The following is an 18,043-nucleotide window of genomic DNA, read 5'->3' as shown; positions in this document are numbered from 1 at the left end:
AGGCCTGAGCCGGTCGACCTCCGCTGTCTTACATTAAGTGTTTAAACTCTTGCTGTAAACCTGACAAAGTGCTACTACACACCAGCTTTCAGTACTATTACAATACCATAGCAGATACACTAATCTGGACTCAAAAGATCACAACAGAAGATACGTACACAAACACTGTAAACATGTTTACTTCTGATAGAAAATGACCAGAATCAATAAAAAACAATAGATGAGCTATTCAAATTGAAAACCAAATTGAATACCAAAGAGAGTTACACCGTCAATCAATACAAGAGACTTGAAAAAAAAAAAAAAATCATAAAAGTCTATTATTTTGCATTACTGTGACAACAAGGTAGAGCACAAAATTGTGTTCTCCATCTACTATGTTTGTTTCTTTGAGATCAGGTCAGCAGCTCTACAAATGATCAAAATCCCGTGTGTTGTGTGTCCATTTCTCAGTGCTCCTTGTGGTCTCCGTCCTCCTCCAGTTTCCTGATCTCCGACTTCAGGTGGTTAATGTTTTCTCTACTGGCTTTGAGCTTGTCTTTCAGCTCTGCGATCTCCTGGCTGGTTCTCTTCTTTGCTGCTTCCATTTTCTCCTTTGTCCTCTGCTCCAGTTCACCGACTACAGACAAATGAGAATGATGATAGCAATTATGTAAATGCTGTCATTAAATAGTAAACTATCATTTATCCAGGCAATGAAGTCAGAGTGAAATATCATGATTGTTTGTACATACACTCTGTCTCGTGCTTATATGCACCCAGGGTGAGTTGTCTTGATGTGGTTAGAAGCTGTTGCATCATGGCTGTAGGATCCTGGAAGATCTGAAAGAAAATACATTTGGTAGATCTGCAGTTCTCTACTTAAAGGGAAACTTCCAAGACCTTTTTAATCTATTCCATCAAATTACCAACAGATGAAACTCTCAAGCAATTGTGATAAATCAGGGTTCCTAGTGTGTAATATGCCATGTGATTCACTGCTTACAATGAGGAAAAAATTACCATTAGAACATTTTCAGTGTAAAAGCACACAGAAATGAATGCAGCATCAAATGTGGAAATACCATTTCATCATAAAATTCAGAGACAACTGTCTTCTTAGGCATGGCACTGGAGTCTGACTGGAACAGCTTCAGCAGATGGTACAAAGTCACCTAACACACACACCAAAAAATATTCAAACAGGAGGTGAAGTAAAATATAAATACAAATTCATCCCATATGTTGAGCATTAGGTATATTGAAATGTACTTTAGGATTCATAGCAGATAATCACACAACATTATCAGTCTGACACTCTCCTAAGTAGCAGAGTAGCACTGTGAATATCAACACACTGTGTACACTTATAGTACTATGTAGTATGGAGCTGAAAACTGAAGCTGAAATGAGTTTTAGTAGCGGCGGTGCTTACAGATCTTTCATTGGGATCAATGAAGAAGATCTTAATGATGATCTCAAACTCGCCCCAGCCCGTCTCTGTTATCTCATATGGAGGCTTTGTCACCACTGGCAGGAATAGAAAAGATGAGTGACACACACAGTTGAATCTGAGTCACAACCAAATCAAAACAAACTCTCAAAAGTTCCAAAACAGGACAAGTGCAGTCATGAATTATGCTCATATGAAACACCATTAATTACGTTTCCTGTCGTTTTTAATTGCTTTTGTTGAACTAATCAGGAGCATTGTCTCAGTGAACACACAAACTAATGACAGGTCTCCTCACCTCTCAGGGGGTTACCGTAACTCTCATGCAGCTTGAACTGGATCTTCTTCACATAAGCAGACATGTCCTGCAGGGACAATCGGACATATGAACATGGGAGATCAGGGGTTTGTGTGTCTTTTATCCGTGTGACCAACGCAGTGGTCTAACCTCATTCCTGTAAGGCTTCACATAGACAGACCACTGATGTGTGTGTCCGTCCTCCTCTCTCTTCTTCCCAAAGTAGCGCGCTACGTTTCCAAACACAATCGGCTTCACAATCGTCACCCCCTGCAGTTCACGGAGACAAAACACAAGGACGTGTTCACGTCATTACACCAAACAGGACACGGTGGAGGATGGAAAACACAAAACACATGGTGAAGTGTAGTGAGCCGTCGTGTTACCTTCACTCGCCCCCCAGAATCTGGACCAAATTCAGTCATCTTTTTGAACATAGTCTACTGAAGCGAGAGTGAGGTTGAACCCTGGTTACAGCCTGTTAGACTCCCCTTGTACCACAACGTGTGTCCGCAGTGACTACAGCTGCCATTTGAGCATCAGAAGTGCGCTTCTCAGAACAACAACCTCATATCGGAGCGCCAGAGAAACCGGAAGTGCGCCGTGTTCTGGGTTAGCTGTCCGACGGGAGTCAGAGGGAGACTATTGGTTCCGGGTGATGATATCTTTAAAATAGCTAATTCTTCAGGACTAATATTCTATTTACTTTACTTTTTATTCTATTTGCAAGTTTCGTCTAATTTATATCCACTTGATAAGACATATGTATTAAAAACCGTATTTTCTCTTCAACTGACTGTAAACGTTAACCTGCCCAAACGTACATGAGAAGATGCGTCTCTGCTCATTCAGGTGTCTAATGAATTATTTAGGTCCAGACGATTTTAGCCACAGGACCAACTGGGTTTGACAAGAAATGCCATCATCCCTACTCTGACTCTTCCATCAGTTTTGTCACTCCTTTATGAATGCAGTTTGGTGAGACTGCTCCTTCTGAATATCAGCTTCAACAGAAGACCATTTACTTTTTAATTAACAAACATGACGGCCACATTTATGACCAATTTGAGGTATTATATAAAAAGGAAAGCCACAAAACCAGACTGAACTTTACCCCATTTTATTTTTGAGACAGACTTCATTTTGGGAGCCTTTAAGCCTTTCCCCTATATGAAATGTGTAAAACCGAGCTGGGCACTGGTTGGACATGACAGCTCCCTGAATAATTACATTGATCCAAACAATTCAGAGCTGAGCAGAATGTATTACTACAATAGTATGCTATAAGACCCAAAGCGCAAATTTAAGACCACTTTATAGATCATTAACTCTTGGCACTGCTTTGGAATAAGTTGTGCCAGCTGTGCTGCTTAATTGTAAATCAAATATATAAATAAATAAAAATAAAGATGCTAATTTCGTTACAAATAAGTGGCCAGTTTTTATTTAAGCTAATAAAACTAACTGCAGTCTAATTGTGACAATTAAGGCTACTTAATGAGTGAATGTAAAGGTATTTTATTGTAGGCCATTCAGCAGGAATACTGAGGGAAAACATGTTCCAACATCTTGAATCAGGCAAAGTGTTGGTCTGCAGCAGACTTGGCCAGATTGTCTCTCGGTTGGACTGCTTCTTCTGCAGTGACAGACATGTAGACCTGCAAACACTTACCTTCAGTGCTGTGGAGAGAATTATCTGCACACACACACAGACCTCAAAGGAGGTCGAGTCATCACAAGCAAGAAAAACCAGGGATGGGTGGGGTTTTAAAAAGCAGCAACATCTTTTAGGAATAGTTAAGAAACGCCATCCTCTGCAAAAATTTTCCACATTGTTCATTAACAAATATGCATTTTAAGAGAATGACTGTTTTATATTGTTTGAATTCTACATTCCGCTTAACCTGAAAAAGAAAAAAAGAAAAGAAAGAATAATAAAAAGTTTGCGTTTGAGTTCCACAATTTTTTTTTTTTTTTACATCATATACAGATTGCGAGGCAGTATTTAAGGGGATGGTCATGGAGATTTGAACCAACCTGAATACAAAACATTCACCATCAGAAGTAAAACAAGATCTGATAAAATGGAGGGAATAGTGCAAGAGGAAACTTAATTTTCAACATTAGAGAAACAATATGAAAAATCTAACCAGAAACCTTGCCTACCTTCTTATAAATGTTAGCGTTTGTTTGAAATAACAGAAAAATGGCATCTCTGATCAGACACTACTGATGCAAATCTTCACAGTATTTTTGTATTTTATTTGCTCTATTTCAAAACTCTGTCTCAGTTTGTGGTTTAAATTCACGTGTATTTATGACAGCTAAGCCTAATGTTTTTATATTAAGTATTTTTGTTGTTATAGTAAAAACCCCCAAAAGGGGGGCAAAAAAATAAAGAAAAAACAAAAAACAACCAACATACATTTAACTGCTTCTTCACCAAACCCATTATATTCAACAAATATAATATAAACCTTAGTATCCCAAAGTCTTTACAATCATGGCCTATTTCAACATAAATGCAAGGCATAAACATGATGGGTAGTGGAATAAAATATCTGGCTAAATGCTTAATGCCAATGCTGGTGTTACGGTCCCTTTAACAAAGTGTACTGGAACCACCAGCTGTACTGAATTTTTGAATATGCTCCTTTTGTTGTGTTAAAAAAATAACATACAAAAACATGTTGCCTATGGAACACAGGAGTGAAAAGGGGACAGTTACAAGGAAATTTTTACACATTTGGGATTGAATTATTTGTAGAATAATCAATTCCAGGGATGCTTTCACAATGGCTGCTTAAATTAATATGAATCAAATGTAAGAATGACTGCATTTCACATTTACGAAACAAAACAGATATCAATGACATTATTTTGCAATTGTGTCAGCTTATCGCTGAAAATACATATGAATTAAACATCCAAAACCATTTTTTTGAACATTGTAAGTCTTTTTTTTTTTTTTTTGGTTTATGGTTTACCTGAAATTGTCCAGAAAGTTGAATTTGTATACCTTCAAAGGTTACAAGTCTACAGTTTATACTTTCATCCATCAGTCAGACCATGCTACTGAAATTTTTTAATTTCTCTTACCTTGTGAAAATTTCTTTCAGGACGTGTGGGAAAAATAAGAAAAAAAAGAAAGAAAAAGAAAATAACCAAAACAAAAGGAAAGCCACTCACGAACACAGCTGAAAAGCATAATCTTAGAGCAGACAAATTCAATATGAAAAACATTTTAGCATTCTGAAATGCACATTTAATATAAATGAGTCAAAAATGTAGAGGAATTCACCAAATCCAAAGTGTACCTCAGTAAACATTTTTTATTACAACACCATCTAATTTTTAATCAAAAGCAGAGACATTTACAAACATACTAACCATGAAAAGAATAAATGAGAATGAGCAGGAGAGGTGTGGTGAAAACATCCAACATGTAACCTATAAAAACTGATCACTAAACTGAATGTACACAGTACAGCGGGCAAAAGAAAAAAAAAAAAAAGAAAAAAAAAAAGCAAACACAGGATGTAATGTTTGTGTTTTCTATTTGGAGGGTGGGGGGGTTGTGCGGGCTATTTTATTGTTTCTTTGCAAAAAGCATCACTCATACTCATTATCATGTCAAATAAAACATCATAAAAATAAAAGAGCTGTTCGGAAAGTTTTTCTTTCATCTTTAGTTACCATGAGTATAGGTGTTTGGATAACATAGCCTTACACAGGTCTGGGTCTTCCATCCACTGCTCTCAATCAGGCAGACAAGATGAACAGACAGAGAGAAGGATGGGTGGAGAAGGAGAGAAGAGAGATGGAGGGGTGAAGGAAGAGGTGGTGGTGGTTATCCTGTCCGGTCATGCAGGGTGGGGAGGAATTGGTGGTGGTGCACTGAAAGCGTTCCTCCTTTTCCTTCCATCCATCTTTGATCCACGTGAGCTGAAAGGTGTCAAAACGAAGGGTGTGGTTTGGTTTCGAGGCAGCCCAACAGTGAACACCCCAGCACCCACCCACCAATTAACCTCTACACTACTCATACTAAATCCACGCCAAGGCTGGGTTCAATTCATCACTGAGTCACAAGGCTTGGAGTTTGTCAGAGTCCACTTATTTAACATTTTATGGTCTTAAAGGATGTGTGATAAGGAAAGGTTTGGAGAGAAGTGGAGAAACCAACCTTTAGCCCCTTTTCCTTCTTTCTCTCTCTTTTAAATAAAGTCTTCAAAATATTTGTTTCACTTGAAAGTCTCAGTTGAATGTGAATTGCCCCTAACCCTCGCACAGAGAGAAATATCATGCAAATATCAACAGAAGATGTCCAGGAAGCAGAAAAAAATCTGCATTTACACAGGATTTCATGTATAAAACCGTTATCTTGGGACAGTGACCTTTGATATCGTTACAGAGCAGTCTACAGTAATCACAAAACTACAACATCAAGGATGGACATGAGGGAACAAGAAAAGCTATGCTGAGGTGAAAATATTTCCTCTTTATTGTCAACAGCTTAATTGGGCATCTATTTATATAGTGTGGCCTCACTCTCAATTATGCTGTCAATCAAGTTTTTTGTGTACTGTTGTATTCGCTTGAAATCAGCAAAAGGTAAAGATCAAAAACAATGACAAAAAAGCCACGTTAGTACCTATAAGATGTCTCACCTATCATCATATCATTTCTCCAATCAAGAGCAATTAGCTTATTCTATCCTTTGCTGTTGATTTGTTTTTAAGCTGTTGCCAAACCTCTGAGCAGTTTAATGATGAAGCACAAGTTAGATTTTTAAGCTGCAAGCCAGGATATTTCCAATATTTCTCTTTCACTTCTTAGAGACCAATCAAAATGGGTCCTACATTCAAATAACTCAAAAACAAAATATTATTTTCAATATTTCAACATTACGATATAACTTGAACAAGACAAAGAACTAAATCAGTGAAGAATGTGCTATCATCAATTTCACAGAACAGTGCATGATCAGTTTTTAGGTAGTATACGTGTAAAATAGGTGGAAAACACAACAAAGGGACAGTAGATAAAGACAGAACTACAAATGCACGCATCGCACTCACACAAAGCAGGTAATACTGTGCCACAACCCAATGATATAGTTGCCAAAAGTATATCAGGGTTTTTACAAATGACAGAAAGTTTATCGTAATGTAATTTATATACCCTTGTATGGTCTTGTTTACATAATACCAGTGAACAAGCAGCAATAGCTCGTGTCACTGAGGAAGACAACGCCCAGTATGAGAGGTTACCTCATATTTTGAAATGGTAGCTGGACTGATCTGATTACATTGCTATTATCTATCTAATAGCTAGCCCCCTGAGCAGAAATGTTCATTTTCATATAAAATGATAACAATTCCAACAGATCAAATCACTTAATTGCGCCCTGATGAAAGGGGCTTTGCTTTACAGGGCCAAAGTTGCCAAATAGAACTGGTATAACATTGAAATGGCCTCAGTTACAGGCTCAATACATACATGGTTTTATATGGTTCAAAGATTAAATTGCATATTTAACAGCGTTCACGTTTTTGTTGTAGAAGAGGTTTTGATTTACATGAAGCAGACAGACATTTTAGCCGACAATAATATGTTATATCACACAGTAGTCAATCTAAACTGTACTAATCAACACACCACGATTCAGAAGTGACTACAATATCCAGCACAATTGGAAATGGTCATCACTTAACTTTTAGTGGTCGAAAGAAATCTAAATATCAGACTAAGCTCTTCCCTCATATTACAAAAAATGCCATATTATGGAACCTTTGTTCATTATAGAATATTATAGTTCATCAAAAACAATATATAGCAGTGCTTCAGCTAACAGCATGTAAATGAGCCAAACCAGGGTCAAACAGCTCCCTGAACAGCCTGACATACTTACCTTTTAAACCATATTTGTATGTTTTACTATTGCTACATAGCCAATGTTAGCATAATCAGCTTACTGTTTACCAGTCTTCAAAAGAGCTTCAATCATTATTGTAGAACAGAAATAGAAAAAGTTGTGACAAGTTTTCACAGCAAGAACACTTTAATGCAAAGCTCAGAAAAGACGTAAAAGAAATGGAAGCAAAAATTATTGCTTTGAAAGAGCTTCTCTGCAATGGAACTAAGATTTCTACTTTTCTACACTGGTAGGTAAACAGCGGCTAACACTAAATTTGGCCCTGCAGCAACAGGAAATCTATGAACGGCTCCTTTAATTCCCACTGTGCAGACTATATTGATTACTGTAGCTTCTGTGTGTTTCACCTTCGTTTCTATTATAATGATCACATCTTCAGAAAAACTTAAAAATAGTTAGCTCTCTTGCAATTCCACTCAGTGTGACAACTACACAGCTTCTTTCTTTACACATCTTAAACATGATTAAAATATGTGTTGTTCTCTACCTTGACTGTGGTCCACATCTTAAAGTCAGATGTATTAAGCATAAACTTAATTTTCACCTGATAATTTAAATGTTTACGAAGGCTTATGAACATTTGAGTCATACTGTTTGACCCCGGTTTAACCCGAGCTACTAATGAGCTTGTTTAAAAAGGGCATTTTCGCTGTGAAACCAGCATGAGCACACCTGCAATAAGTCATTTGAACCTGTACATTATCCATGGCAATATTAACAGAAAAACAGTTGGCTCTTAATTGTTTCCTGAATAACACGTTGAGATAGTTGGACATGGTGAAAATGGACATTAATGGCCTCACTAGATCAGTATTGTCCACTTCCTTTCGAATTGACTTCAATAATTTAAATGAGAAACGTCTTTGTCAGAATATACTCAACATATGCATATTTGGCATCTACACACGACCACATGTTGTTCAGCCTTGTGCCCACTGGGAATCTCTTATCTCAATGAGATACCAACGTGTTAGGAGGCTGTTTTTGCACTTCTACTTTTGAAACTGCAGTGCTCTGTTGAAGCGTTCCTTAAAAGTGCTTTTGACATTCAATTACAATAAAAAAAGCTGTGTTGTGAGTGAAAATAAAGCCATTAAGCATTATTGATAATTACTTTCTAATGTGAAAAACACTAGAATGAAAAAGTAATTTAAATTAAGAGGTTCCCAGTGGACAGAGGTCTAACCTTTCAGCAACAGCTTGTGCAGATAAAGGACAATTGAGTGGAACAGAGGTCAGATCAAATCAGCAAGTGGTGACAGCTAAAAATTCTACACTAAATAACATTACAGATTACTGGGAGATTAACTGTGTTACATTCTTTTGGTATGGATTTTGCCTGCTTTCAGAGTTCAGCAACCCCACAAGCAAAACCACCCCATTTAATACTTCTCAGAATAAGAGAAATGCCAATTTATAATGTAGCTCCTGTGCAGAGCATGTTTCATGCATGTCCAGTGAAGATATTTTGTCAGAAATGGACAAAATTTTCTCTGAAAGCTTATTTAAAATTGAGAATTATTATTTGGGGTGATGCACAGCTGTGCAGAGATGCCGAAGGGCCCAATACACCTATTAGACTGTCCCAGACATCTGGGAGCCTCGGCAGCACAGAATAGTTCAATATCAATATATCGTGGCGAGATGGAATAAATAATCTTCCAACAAAGAATACAAAATCATAATGTGGAAACCTAAGGCTGAGAATTAATTAAAACATTACGTCTCAGACAGCTTGCCTAAAATATTAACCTAAAATAAATTACCACAACACACATCAGTTGTGTACAAGCTGATAGTTTTATCTAAATGTCAAAAAGCCATCCATAATGCTATGAGCTAAAACACTCTCTCATTGGTAAATCATTCTGGCTTGGCAAAAGATTATACAAAAAATTAACACTGCAACCTATATGGGAATGACTTCAATGGACATACAAGAGTCACATAAAAGGAAAAAAATACACAAAAAAAAATTGGAAATATGTATCCGTTCCCTAATAATTGTGAATTTACTGTATTGAAAAATTTGAAGTTTTTAGTTGTTTATTACCTCAAAATAATTTTTATGTTTGCACTGACAAAGTTATCACGCTTTCCAATATATAGTCTGAATAATAGCCTGAAGACGGGCACAAAATTCTGGGATTCGAAATAGTTTTTTCCTCATCCAGCATTTTATTTCTACAGTTATGACTAAATGTTGCTAAGTGGTTTACTCTTAGCAATAATGTATTTGTGAAACAATTAACTTAATTAGTCATTGATCCTGATTGTTAACCAATTTGATAAAAAAAAAACAAAAACAAAAAACGTCTTAAAATCGACAAATCAATCCATTAGAAAATTTAAATTCTATATTTTCTTTGAATTTTGCCTAAAATAAATTATTTGCGACATTACTACTACTGATAGAATCGTTACTTGATCACTTACTTCATCAATGCTGTCACAACATCAAATGGCCATAAGCGTCACTATTTTTCCACTTCACCTCAATACCTTAAATTGAGGTACAATGATTTAAATGGTCAATAAAACATTCACTTTGACAAAATCAGAATACCAGGAAATATTGTCATGCAAATGTGGAACAATTGCACTGTCAAAATGCTATGCCCAAAATCCATCAGATATTGACACGGCTTTCTTCATTTAAAACATGACAATAAATTGAAATGGTAAAATGCATACAACATTACAAAATATAGATTGGTCCACCTTGGACAAGTTGAACATTGCAATTTTTTTTCCTCAAAAATACAATCAAATCGTAAAAGATCACACAAACTGCCAAATCAGTTCTAAGTACCAAAAAAATGATATGGGGGACCCTGACATCTGAAACTGGCCAATCAGTCCTAGAACCACTATTGATAGCATACTAATAATGCTACGCAGAAGACAATATGCTTTAATAAGTTGTAAACTTGTATATAATGAAATGCCAAAGAACTTATCTTGATATGTTCGCTAAATAAATACTCAACTTTTGACCCACAGGCCCAAGTTGCTGGTAAAACCAAAGTTCAGATCATCTCCACTTTATATGAGCTAATCTCATGTTTGTTTTTGCAGACAGGTTTTGAACTCATACAGTGTACATCACAGCATAAAACAGCATTGGGTCAGTGTCACTTAATCGCTTAGTATAGGCACAACAGTACCACTTGTACTTCTTTTTGTAAATGAATTAGACCGAATTAATTTTGTAATTTACCAGCAGCAAATGCCTGTGGACCAAAAAGTAACAATTCACCCACAAAATCAATTTCCAGTCACCACCAGTGTACTTTCTGTTTTAGGGATACTGGCCCAAATACCACATCACAGGTACAAACCCCTTCAAGCACAGCGAATACAATAATTGAGTATTACACACACATTTCTCCATGAGACAATAAAGATGGACATAAAGACATACGCAAGTGTGACCACAAATTATGAAATTTGAATGAAAGCACTTACCTAACACCTACCTGAAACCACAGGATTGAGCGTCAAAGTCTTGATGATGCTCACCTGGTCTCACCTGTTCCCTTTCCTCAAAAATTCATTCAAATCAACACTAACGTCTATATTTTAGATAGAAATGTGACCATACGGCTTCATAAGTATAAAGAAAGTTTAAATGCCTTCTATTGTCTAAGTTTTTATATTCATAGAACGTGTCTAAAACTCAACACAAATTTTCTTCTCCCGTTGTGTAGCCTGGTCTGTCTCAATTCAGGTCCAAGAGAATTTCATTGAGGAAGAAGAAAAGAACAATGTTTAGTACTGAAAAAAATAACCCAAGATGTACCCACCTCTCCTCCTGTTTAGCGGTGTCGGTACTCCCTCTCTCTCTCCCTTTCCCGGTCTCTGTCTCTGTCCCTCTCACGATGGCGGTCCCGCTCACGGCTGCGTTCTCGATAATAATCCTCATGCCTGTCACGGCTGCGGGACTTATGGCGTCTGCTCTTTTCTCTGGAGCGACTGTGGTCACGTTCTCTGGACCGCTCTCGCCTGGGACACAAAGATTTTCACATTGTTTGGGGTTTCAAATGTCTAAAAACTAAATATTATGGGGCCCAAATTCTCATTTCACAAAACGTGAAAAGTGTAGGCTAGTCAGTCAAAAGGGGACACAAAGCATGTCAAATGGGGGGTAAATATTGCAGTTAGCTTTTGTCAAGGTTTTTTCCCCTTTTCTTTTCATACCCAAAATATTCCAACATGTTGAATGTCCTACTTGATGGCATTAAGAAGAATCGTACCTGGATGCAGAGCCATAGCTTTTTGACTCAATGCCATGAAGACAGTCCTGCAGGGAACTGATGAGGACCTTACAGCGGTCATCTGCTGATACTTTGGACTGCTTTATCAGACTGATGGCTGTCACCAGGGTCTCTATAGCACTGCCATAATCAGCTAAAGGGAACACACAAGGTTTCAATAAACTTTCCTCACTGTTGGTTTCTAATTTTGATGCTTGTGACATTGTGATATTGTGTAAAACACGTGTTACCTGCACTGGCATCAGACACAGCCCTAGATATGGCACTGGAGGAGATGGCTCTGTTTCTGTTCATGATCTCCTCAAACTCTGCCTCGCTCAGTGGGGTCCTTGACGCCTCAATCTCCCTATAAAAACACAGACCAAGTAAAAAAAAAGTCACAATTTGTGTTATGTTAAAACAATTACCAAAAAAAAAAAAACAAAACAAAACATTATTGGACTCAGTGCAAGTGTGTCAATTAGAGATATAAATTTGAGTATTTAATTTTTGTTCCAGTCACTGCACCCACTCTTACCGGCCTCCAGGACCATAATCTCCTCTCTCATATGGTGGTGGGCGTCCGTATGGATCGTTTGGTCCTGGGGGCCCCCGGCTGTCGTTTGGTGGCATGCTGTTGTTGCCCGGTGGGGGGAAGAAGGCAGGGTTGACATGGGGGGCTGGTGGTGGTCCACCTGGTGGGGGACCTGGCATATGTGGAGGTGGTGCCAAAGCCATGGGGGGTCCAATGGGACCTGGGGGCCGAGGAGGGAAGGGCCCAGGAGGTGGTGGACCCTGTTGAGGGGGTGGGGGACCTGGAGGAGGGCCGTAACCTGGAGGGGGTGGGCCTGGAGGTAGGGGTCCCATTGGTGGCTGGCCAAACTGACCAGGGAAGAGAACAGGGGGAGGAGGCCTATCGCCTCGATTTGGAGGACCTGCGAGCGGAGGGGGAAGACCCTGTCCAGGAGGTGGAGGTCCTGGAGGGCCAGGGGGGCCAGGTGGACCAGGAGGGGGACGTGGGGGACCCTGCATTCCACCTGGAAAACACAAGAGACAAGATAGAAGCTTGTGAATCAAACTATTTTATCTTGTTTATGTTTCAGCAGGTGGAGTTTTCCTCAGCTTTTAGTGAGATGGATGTATGTGTTCTGGATAAGAAAAATAATAATAATACCAAAGACACTTGCTAGATGAAAACATAAAATGCATATTGGAAAGTCCGATCAATTGGTTGAGCTCCGATAATGTCAGGAACCTGGGTTCTGTGTTTCAATCAAACTTAGATTCATTTTTAAGGATTGGATGTTCAAAGCAGAGACAATGACACAGACATATCAAGAAGAGCAAGCCACAGCTACAGGGTATAACAAGTGAAGAAAGGGTGTCAAAATAATGTTGAAAAATAAGAAGGCAATGAAAAAGATTTCTCCAAGCGGGCTTCAGAAGTTCAGAACTTCTTGTTCATTTGCCTGTGTATGCAACATACACACTGTAGTTCCCAAATCCATATACTGTATATAAGGGTCACTCATGGGTCTTATATGGCTTTGTTAAACACATTTTGCTTTAAAAATCAGTTGTCTACACAAAGGAACCTTTCCAAGGCAATTTAAGGAGAGCCAAGTATTTTTTTTTTTTTGATGAGAATAAGGAGCAAAAAGGGTACAAAAGTACTAGGCAGTTGGCAGGATTCATTAAGGCCTTCAAAACAGCTCGCCCTCACCTGAACTAAGGATATCTCTAAATGGTGTGAACTAACACTGAAATATTTACTTAAAACTCCTGAACTGTTTGTTCAGTAAGCAGCAACAGCATTCGGTGCAAACTGTCAAGGGGATGTTTTGTTGTTTTTTTTGTAAATTCAGCTGTTTTAGGGGAAGCCAGTCTTACTGTTTCAATCGAATATTTTTTTATTCCACTTAAAACCAGCTGAGGGTTAGGATGAAAAGGCTATCAATCATATCAACCAGATCAATCGAGGTGTTTCACCTCTGCCACGCCAGCTCCCGTTCCTGCCCCCCGGCGGGAAGGGATTGAAACTCATATCCATCAGAGGGTCATCTTGGTGCCTAATCAGATCTGGTCTCATCCCCGAGCCTAATGGGGAAGAAAGCAAACCAATCACAACCTTTCCCTGCATTAACTTCTGCCTACCAACTGACGGACTTTCACAGCCCAGCAACATGGGGGGGCCAGCCACGAAGCGAAATGAGAGCTGCGCTAAATCGCGATGAAGGGGAAATATATAAAAAAGAAAAAGTGGGCAACTCCATTCTTTCCTACTGAAGGTCACAGACAGCCAATACAGATTTGTTCAAGGTTGGTAAGTTGTCAAGTGAAGCTTTGGGCAAACTGCTGATCAAGGAGTTGTGTTGGAAATTGGCAGTGAGTAGTAAGTTGCAGCCAGGGAGGAACTATTTGTTCATCTACAAGGGAAGAGAGACAAAATATGAATAAAACAGATGTCAAAGAAACATGCAAAGACGTAGCCCTGCCAGGAGAGATTTAGAGGGGGGGGACAGCCCTCTCTAGAAACCATGCGGACGTAAAAAGCAGCAGAGACCGGACTGTGCCAAACAAAGCAGCACAACCAGGAACGAAGCAGAATTTTATGGATGTCCTGTAATGTTTTCATGGCCCCTGTCTCACTATGATTGTTATTTCAATATGCTGAAATGCTTTATTGTTGTAATATCCCATTAATAACAAGAGGCTGAAAACAAAACCATTAAATTCAAAATAACAGGCGAGGACAGCTTTTAATACCAGGTCTAAATCAGGAATCCACCAACCCATAAACTTGTGACAGATCATGACCTCTGCCAACTGGGAGTCGCACTAAAAACTGATCAATAGACACCAAATTATATATGCTGTTGAAAGCCAGTGATTTGACTCATGGTGTGTATGTCTTCCAAATGCACCCATGGCACCCAGGAACATTGCTCCCACCCTTCTAGCACGCCTGTTATCAAACTAACCAGGGAAGTGCGGTGGCGGGCCTCCAGGTCCAACGGGACCAGGGAAGCGATCTCCTCCAGGGCCAGGTGGTCCGGGGAACCTTCCTCGGCCTCGACCCATGGGGAAACCTCCACGAGGACCTGCACCTGGGGGACCAGCTTTACCTTCCCCAGACATCTGACCTGACTGAGTACCTGTGAAATAATGAGACCACACACTGTCATATCTAATACATAAAAACACATCTATACTACGTTTGCACTAACAGACATCGAGCTGTGTGCATTCTGTCTGAATTTCATAAAGACACTGGGTCCATGTATTTTCTGAAAGTGCACTTGCAGACAATCTGACATGGCGCAGCCTATGCAACTCACTTATACGTGCTGAGTGCACTTACACTATGCATCCTACTTACTTTTTCGTGACTGCATCTCAAACTGGCTGAGAGACTGTTTGTTGCATGGTGTCACGATGGGATTCTGACCATGGAGCTCCCTCTTTGATAGCAATTCCATCAACTTCCTGGATGAAGCTTCTGAGCCGACACACACCAGGGCAAACCTAGGAGACACACATACAATTACACTTGTGCAAGTAACACTCTAAAAGATGCATTTTTTTCATTAAAGAGTAATAAGTTATTGTGACTTTGTCCGTACTGCTAGGTCACCTTCCATCTGTGTCTTTTTGCTTTAATCTTTAGATAGCAAAACGCTCTTGTCATTATAGTCTCAAACATCATCTCGCAATATTCACACCAACATCAACTCAAAAAGGAAATGTGCACCAAGTCAAACTTTATATAAACTAAGACCAAATACATTTCCAGTGGTATCCACTGTTACAGCATTTAGACAAGACATGCATGGAAATGCTAAATCCGACCTTGGAGTTGATTGCGTCAATGCGTTAGAAATAAATATTGAAGTCTATAATTTAGTATGATTACATAATGAAGACCTCACCCTTTTGACTGCCCATTTGCCCGGTTTTCAAAGAACTTTATCTCCAACACATCTGTGATGCCTATTGACCGGATGGCTTCTGTCAGGTCCTCATCTGTTGTCCACTGCATGAAAGAAGATAGCAGCCACTTTTTACTCATAGCAATTTGCATTATTATGTAATATTTAAGAACGTGCATATGATGTTAATATAGTGTAGTTCGGGAAAATGTGTTCTCTGTACTTGACCAAAAATATGAATAGAACTCTTTGTTACTCACCCATGTGAGGTTCCCTATGTACAGGGCAATCCTTTTTCCTGTGTAGGTGTACACCACGTTGGGTGGGGCACTCTTTCCTCCCTCAGTGCCACCAGGTGCAGGCAGTGCATCCAGGTAGTCACGGTCTTCTGGAGCGTCACCATTATTGGCCGATGGGGATATTACATCATCATATAGGTCAATTTGCTCATGAACCGGATAGTCAGCTTCCTGTTAGACATGACAATCAGAGTTTGGTCAAACAAACATGTTATAAGCACGTTGCTGCTGTTTTTTGTCATCACAGTCTGCAGAGGGATGTTCCATAACATTTAAATTAATGTTGCCCCATATGTTGACACTCATCGCATTTAGAAGTCTCCAGTCAAAGAATGAGGGGCAGTTTTTATTTACCTGTAGATCTCAGATTTACCCCCACCCCAAATGGAGTCAGTGAACACATCACAGCTGAAACACGTTTCAAAGTGACAACGAAGCTTGATTTTTTTTTTTTTTTAGAAACAAGTGTTTGCTTTGAGAGCTCACCGCACGGACCGACACAGCAGACACAACGGGGCAACACAACACAACTTTGGAGTAGCTGCTGTTTATGCTTACACTAAATTACACACAAACAAACCTCAATTTGCATACTGGATTAAACTGACGTCGCAGGAAAGGGGCGTGTATGGAAGAAGACAACAACTACCAGGCTACACGAAGCTAACAGTCAAGCTAATTACGCTTGAATTTCAAAAACAATTGCGCTCTTATTTCATTAATTTCACACGTGCCTTTTTTACTGCCTCCCCTTTAAAAGAAGTTAATGAGCACAGACCAACAAAAGGGGCGAATCAAAAACAAACTCGTTGTAAAAGAAACCGGTGGCTAACTATTAGCTGGCGAACGCAAATGTTTATTTCTAACCCGCCATAGTCGGCCATGCTGACGTCGTGAACGCAGAACAATGAGCGGCGGCTTTTCGCATGCACACACAGATAAAACCACCTCTACACAAAGTTTGTCGATGACTGCACGAAAGAAGGCTGCGGGTTTGATAGCCACAACACAACAAATGAAACATCTGGAGCCGATAATGTTAGCCTTTGCTGCAGCTCCGCAGCAATGTGACGGCGGGCCTGAATGCGAGAGAGGCTCGTTTTAGCAGCAGAGCAGGCTTTTCTCTTATCACAGCAAGAACAGATTATTTACACGGAGCTACAAAAAAAATGGCAGTATTTGTAGAAGCGCACAACGGGGAGTGAATTACCTGGTTGAATTCCTCCTCTACGTCGGCGTAGATGTCGATGTGATCCACACCGTCCGCCATTTTCCTCTGACCCGTCGCGGTGCAGACCAACAGTGAGCCGCGAACAAAGCGGAAGAGACGGACCACAAGCGTCCCTGCTGGTCCGGCTCACTCACTGCAAAGCCTCACCTGATGTCCCCCTCCAAAGCAACCCTCAGCTTTTACACCCTGCTGCATGCAATATCATCAAATGCTGCGAAAAACACGCTGACTTCCGCCTTTTAGCTTAGATCTGACTCTCTATCCACCTTGCTCTAATGTTGGCAGGATTAAAGGTGTGACTGATATGTATGAATGATTGGCAGTCCAGCCCATAATCAAAGTTTGGAGTTATTACAAGTAAAGCAAATAGAAAAAAATATCATGTTATTTACAGATAGTTTTGCAACACTGAACCCTTTAAACCCAAAAGACGCTGTAATAATGCACTCTGTTGTGAAAATGTCCTAAATTAGGCTTCATAATGTTAAAAGGATTAGAACCCAGCTACAATTTAAAGACCTGTGATTTCAACATATGTGATGAAAGCTGTTGGTAAAGAACATTTTATTGCTGCAGCGCTGCTTAATCTTTGGCATGTTACTCACAGCAAGCATATTATCACAATCTACCACAATCACGTTAAGAACTCTAAAAAATATTTCC

At 39.4% G+C, this 18,043-nt stretch overlaps 2 protein-coding genes across 4 annotated transcripts; both read right to left on the bottom strand.

The window, feature by feature from the left end:
* Positions 1-161: 161 nt before the first annotated feature.
* Positions 162-2,488, bottom strand: yeats4 (YEATS domain containing 4). 2 transcript variants are annotated; one of them, XM_029495034.1, is made up of 7 exons: positions 2,117-2,434; positions 1,881-2,000; positions 1,731-1,797; positions 1,415-1,509; positions 1,065-1,154; positions 735-822; positions 162-619 (listed from the first exon to the last, which is right to left on the bottom strand). In XM_029495034.1, the coding sequence occupies exons 1-7, from the start codon at positions 2,165-2,167 to the stop codon at positions 450-452; spliced, it is 681 nt and encodes a 226-aa protein (XP_029350894.1). In that variant the 5' UTR covers positions 2,168-2,434; the 3' UTR covers positions 162-449. The 2 variants fall into 2 exon arrangements, with proteins under 2 accessions (XP_029350894.1, XP_029350895.1); XM_029495035.1 differs by lacking the exons at positions 1,415-1,509; positions 1,731-1,797 and having other exon boundaries at positions 2,117-2,488.
* Positions 2,489-3,678: 1,190 nt separating this feature from the next.
* Positions 3,679-17,592, bottom strand: cpsf6 (cleavage and polyadenylation specific factor 6). 2 transcript variants are annotated; one of them, XM_029495025.1, is made up of 11 exons: positions 17,360-17,592; positions 16,111-16,320; positions 15,851-15,954; positions 15,301-15,446; positions 14,903-15,076; positions 13,911-14,018; positions 12,460-12,958; positions 12,173-12,288; positions 11,922-12,075; positions 11,472-11,670; positions 3,679-5,675 (listed from the first exon to the last, which is right to left on the bottom strand). In XM_029495025.1, the coding sequence occupies exons 1-10, from the start codon at positions 17,417-17,419 to the stop codon at positions 11,484-11,486; spliced, it is 1,758 nt and encodes a 585-aa protein (XP_029350885.1). In that variant the 5' UTR covers positions 17,420-17,592; the 3' UTR covers positions 3,679-5,675; positions 11,472-11,483. The 2 variants fall into 2 exon arrangements, with proteins under 2 accessions (XP_029350885.1, XP_029350886.1); XM_029495026.1 differs by lacking the exon at positions 13,911-14,018 and having other exon boundaries at positions 3,679-11,670; positions 17,360-17,591.
* Between the last annotated feature and the right edge of the window lie 451 nt (positions 17,593-18,043).

The sequence above is a fragment of the Echeneis naucrates genome, chromosome 23 (assembly GCF_900963305.1).
Source record: "Echeneis naucrates chromosome 23, fEcheNa1.1, whole genome shotgun sequence".
NCBI lineage: Eukaryota > Metazoa > Chordata > Actinopteri > Carangiformes > Echeneidae > Echeneis > Echeneis naucrates.
This window is presented reverse-complemented; position numbering and strand designations above follow the sequence as displayed.

What these genes read in the sequence shown, in the direction of transcription:
- yeats4 (XM_029495034.1), bottom strand. Translation starts at nt 2,167, where the DNA reads ATGTTCAAAAAGATGACTGAATTTGGTCCAGATTCTGGGGGGCGAGTG. An exon ending in TTACGGTAACCCCCTGAGAG is followed by an intron (nt 1,510 to 1,730) that starts GTGAGGAGACCT and finishes TATTCCTGCCAG; the next exon opens with TGGTGACAAAGCCTCCATAT. An exon ending in CTGAATTTTATGATGAAATG is followed by an intron (nt 823 to 1,064) that starts GTATTTCCACAT and finishes ATTTTCTTTCAG; the next exon opens with ATCTTCCAGGATCCTACAGC.
- cpsf6 (XM_029495025.1), bottom strand. Translation starts at nt 17,419, where the DNA reads ATGGCGGACGGTGTGGATCACATCGACATCTACGCCGACGTAGAGGAG. An exon ending in GCAAATGGGCAGTCAAAAGG is followed by an intron (nt 15,447 to 15,850) that starts GTGAGGTCTTCA and finishes TGTGTCTCCTAG; the next exon opens with GTTTGCCCTGGTGTGTGTCG. An exon ending in AGCTATGGCTCTGCATCCAG is followed by an intron (nt 11,671 to 11,921) that starts GTACGATTCTTC and finishes TTTGTGTCCCAG; the next exon opens with GCGAGAGCGGTCCAGAGAAC.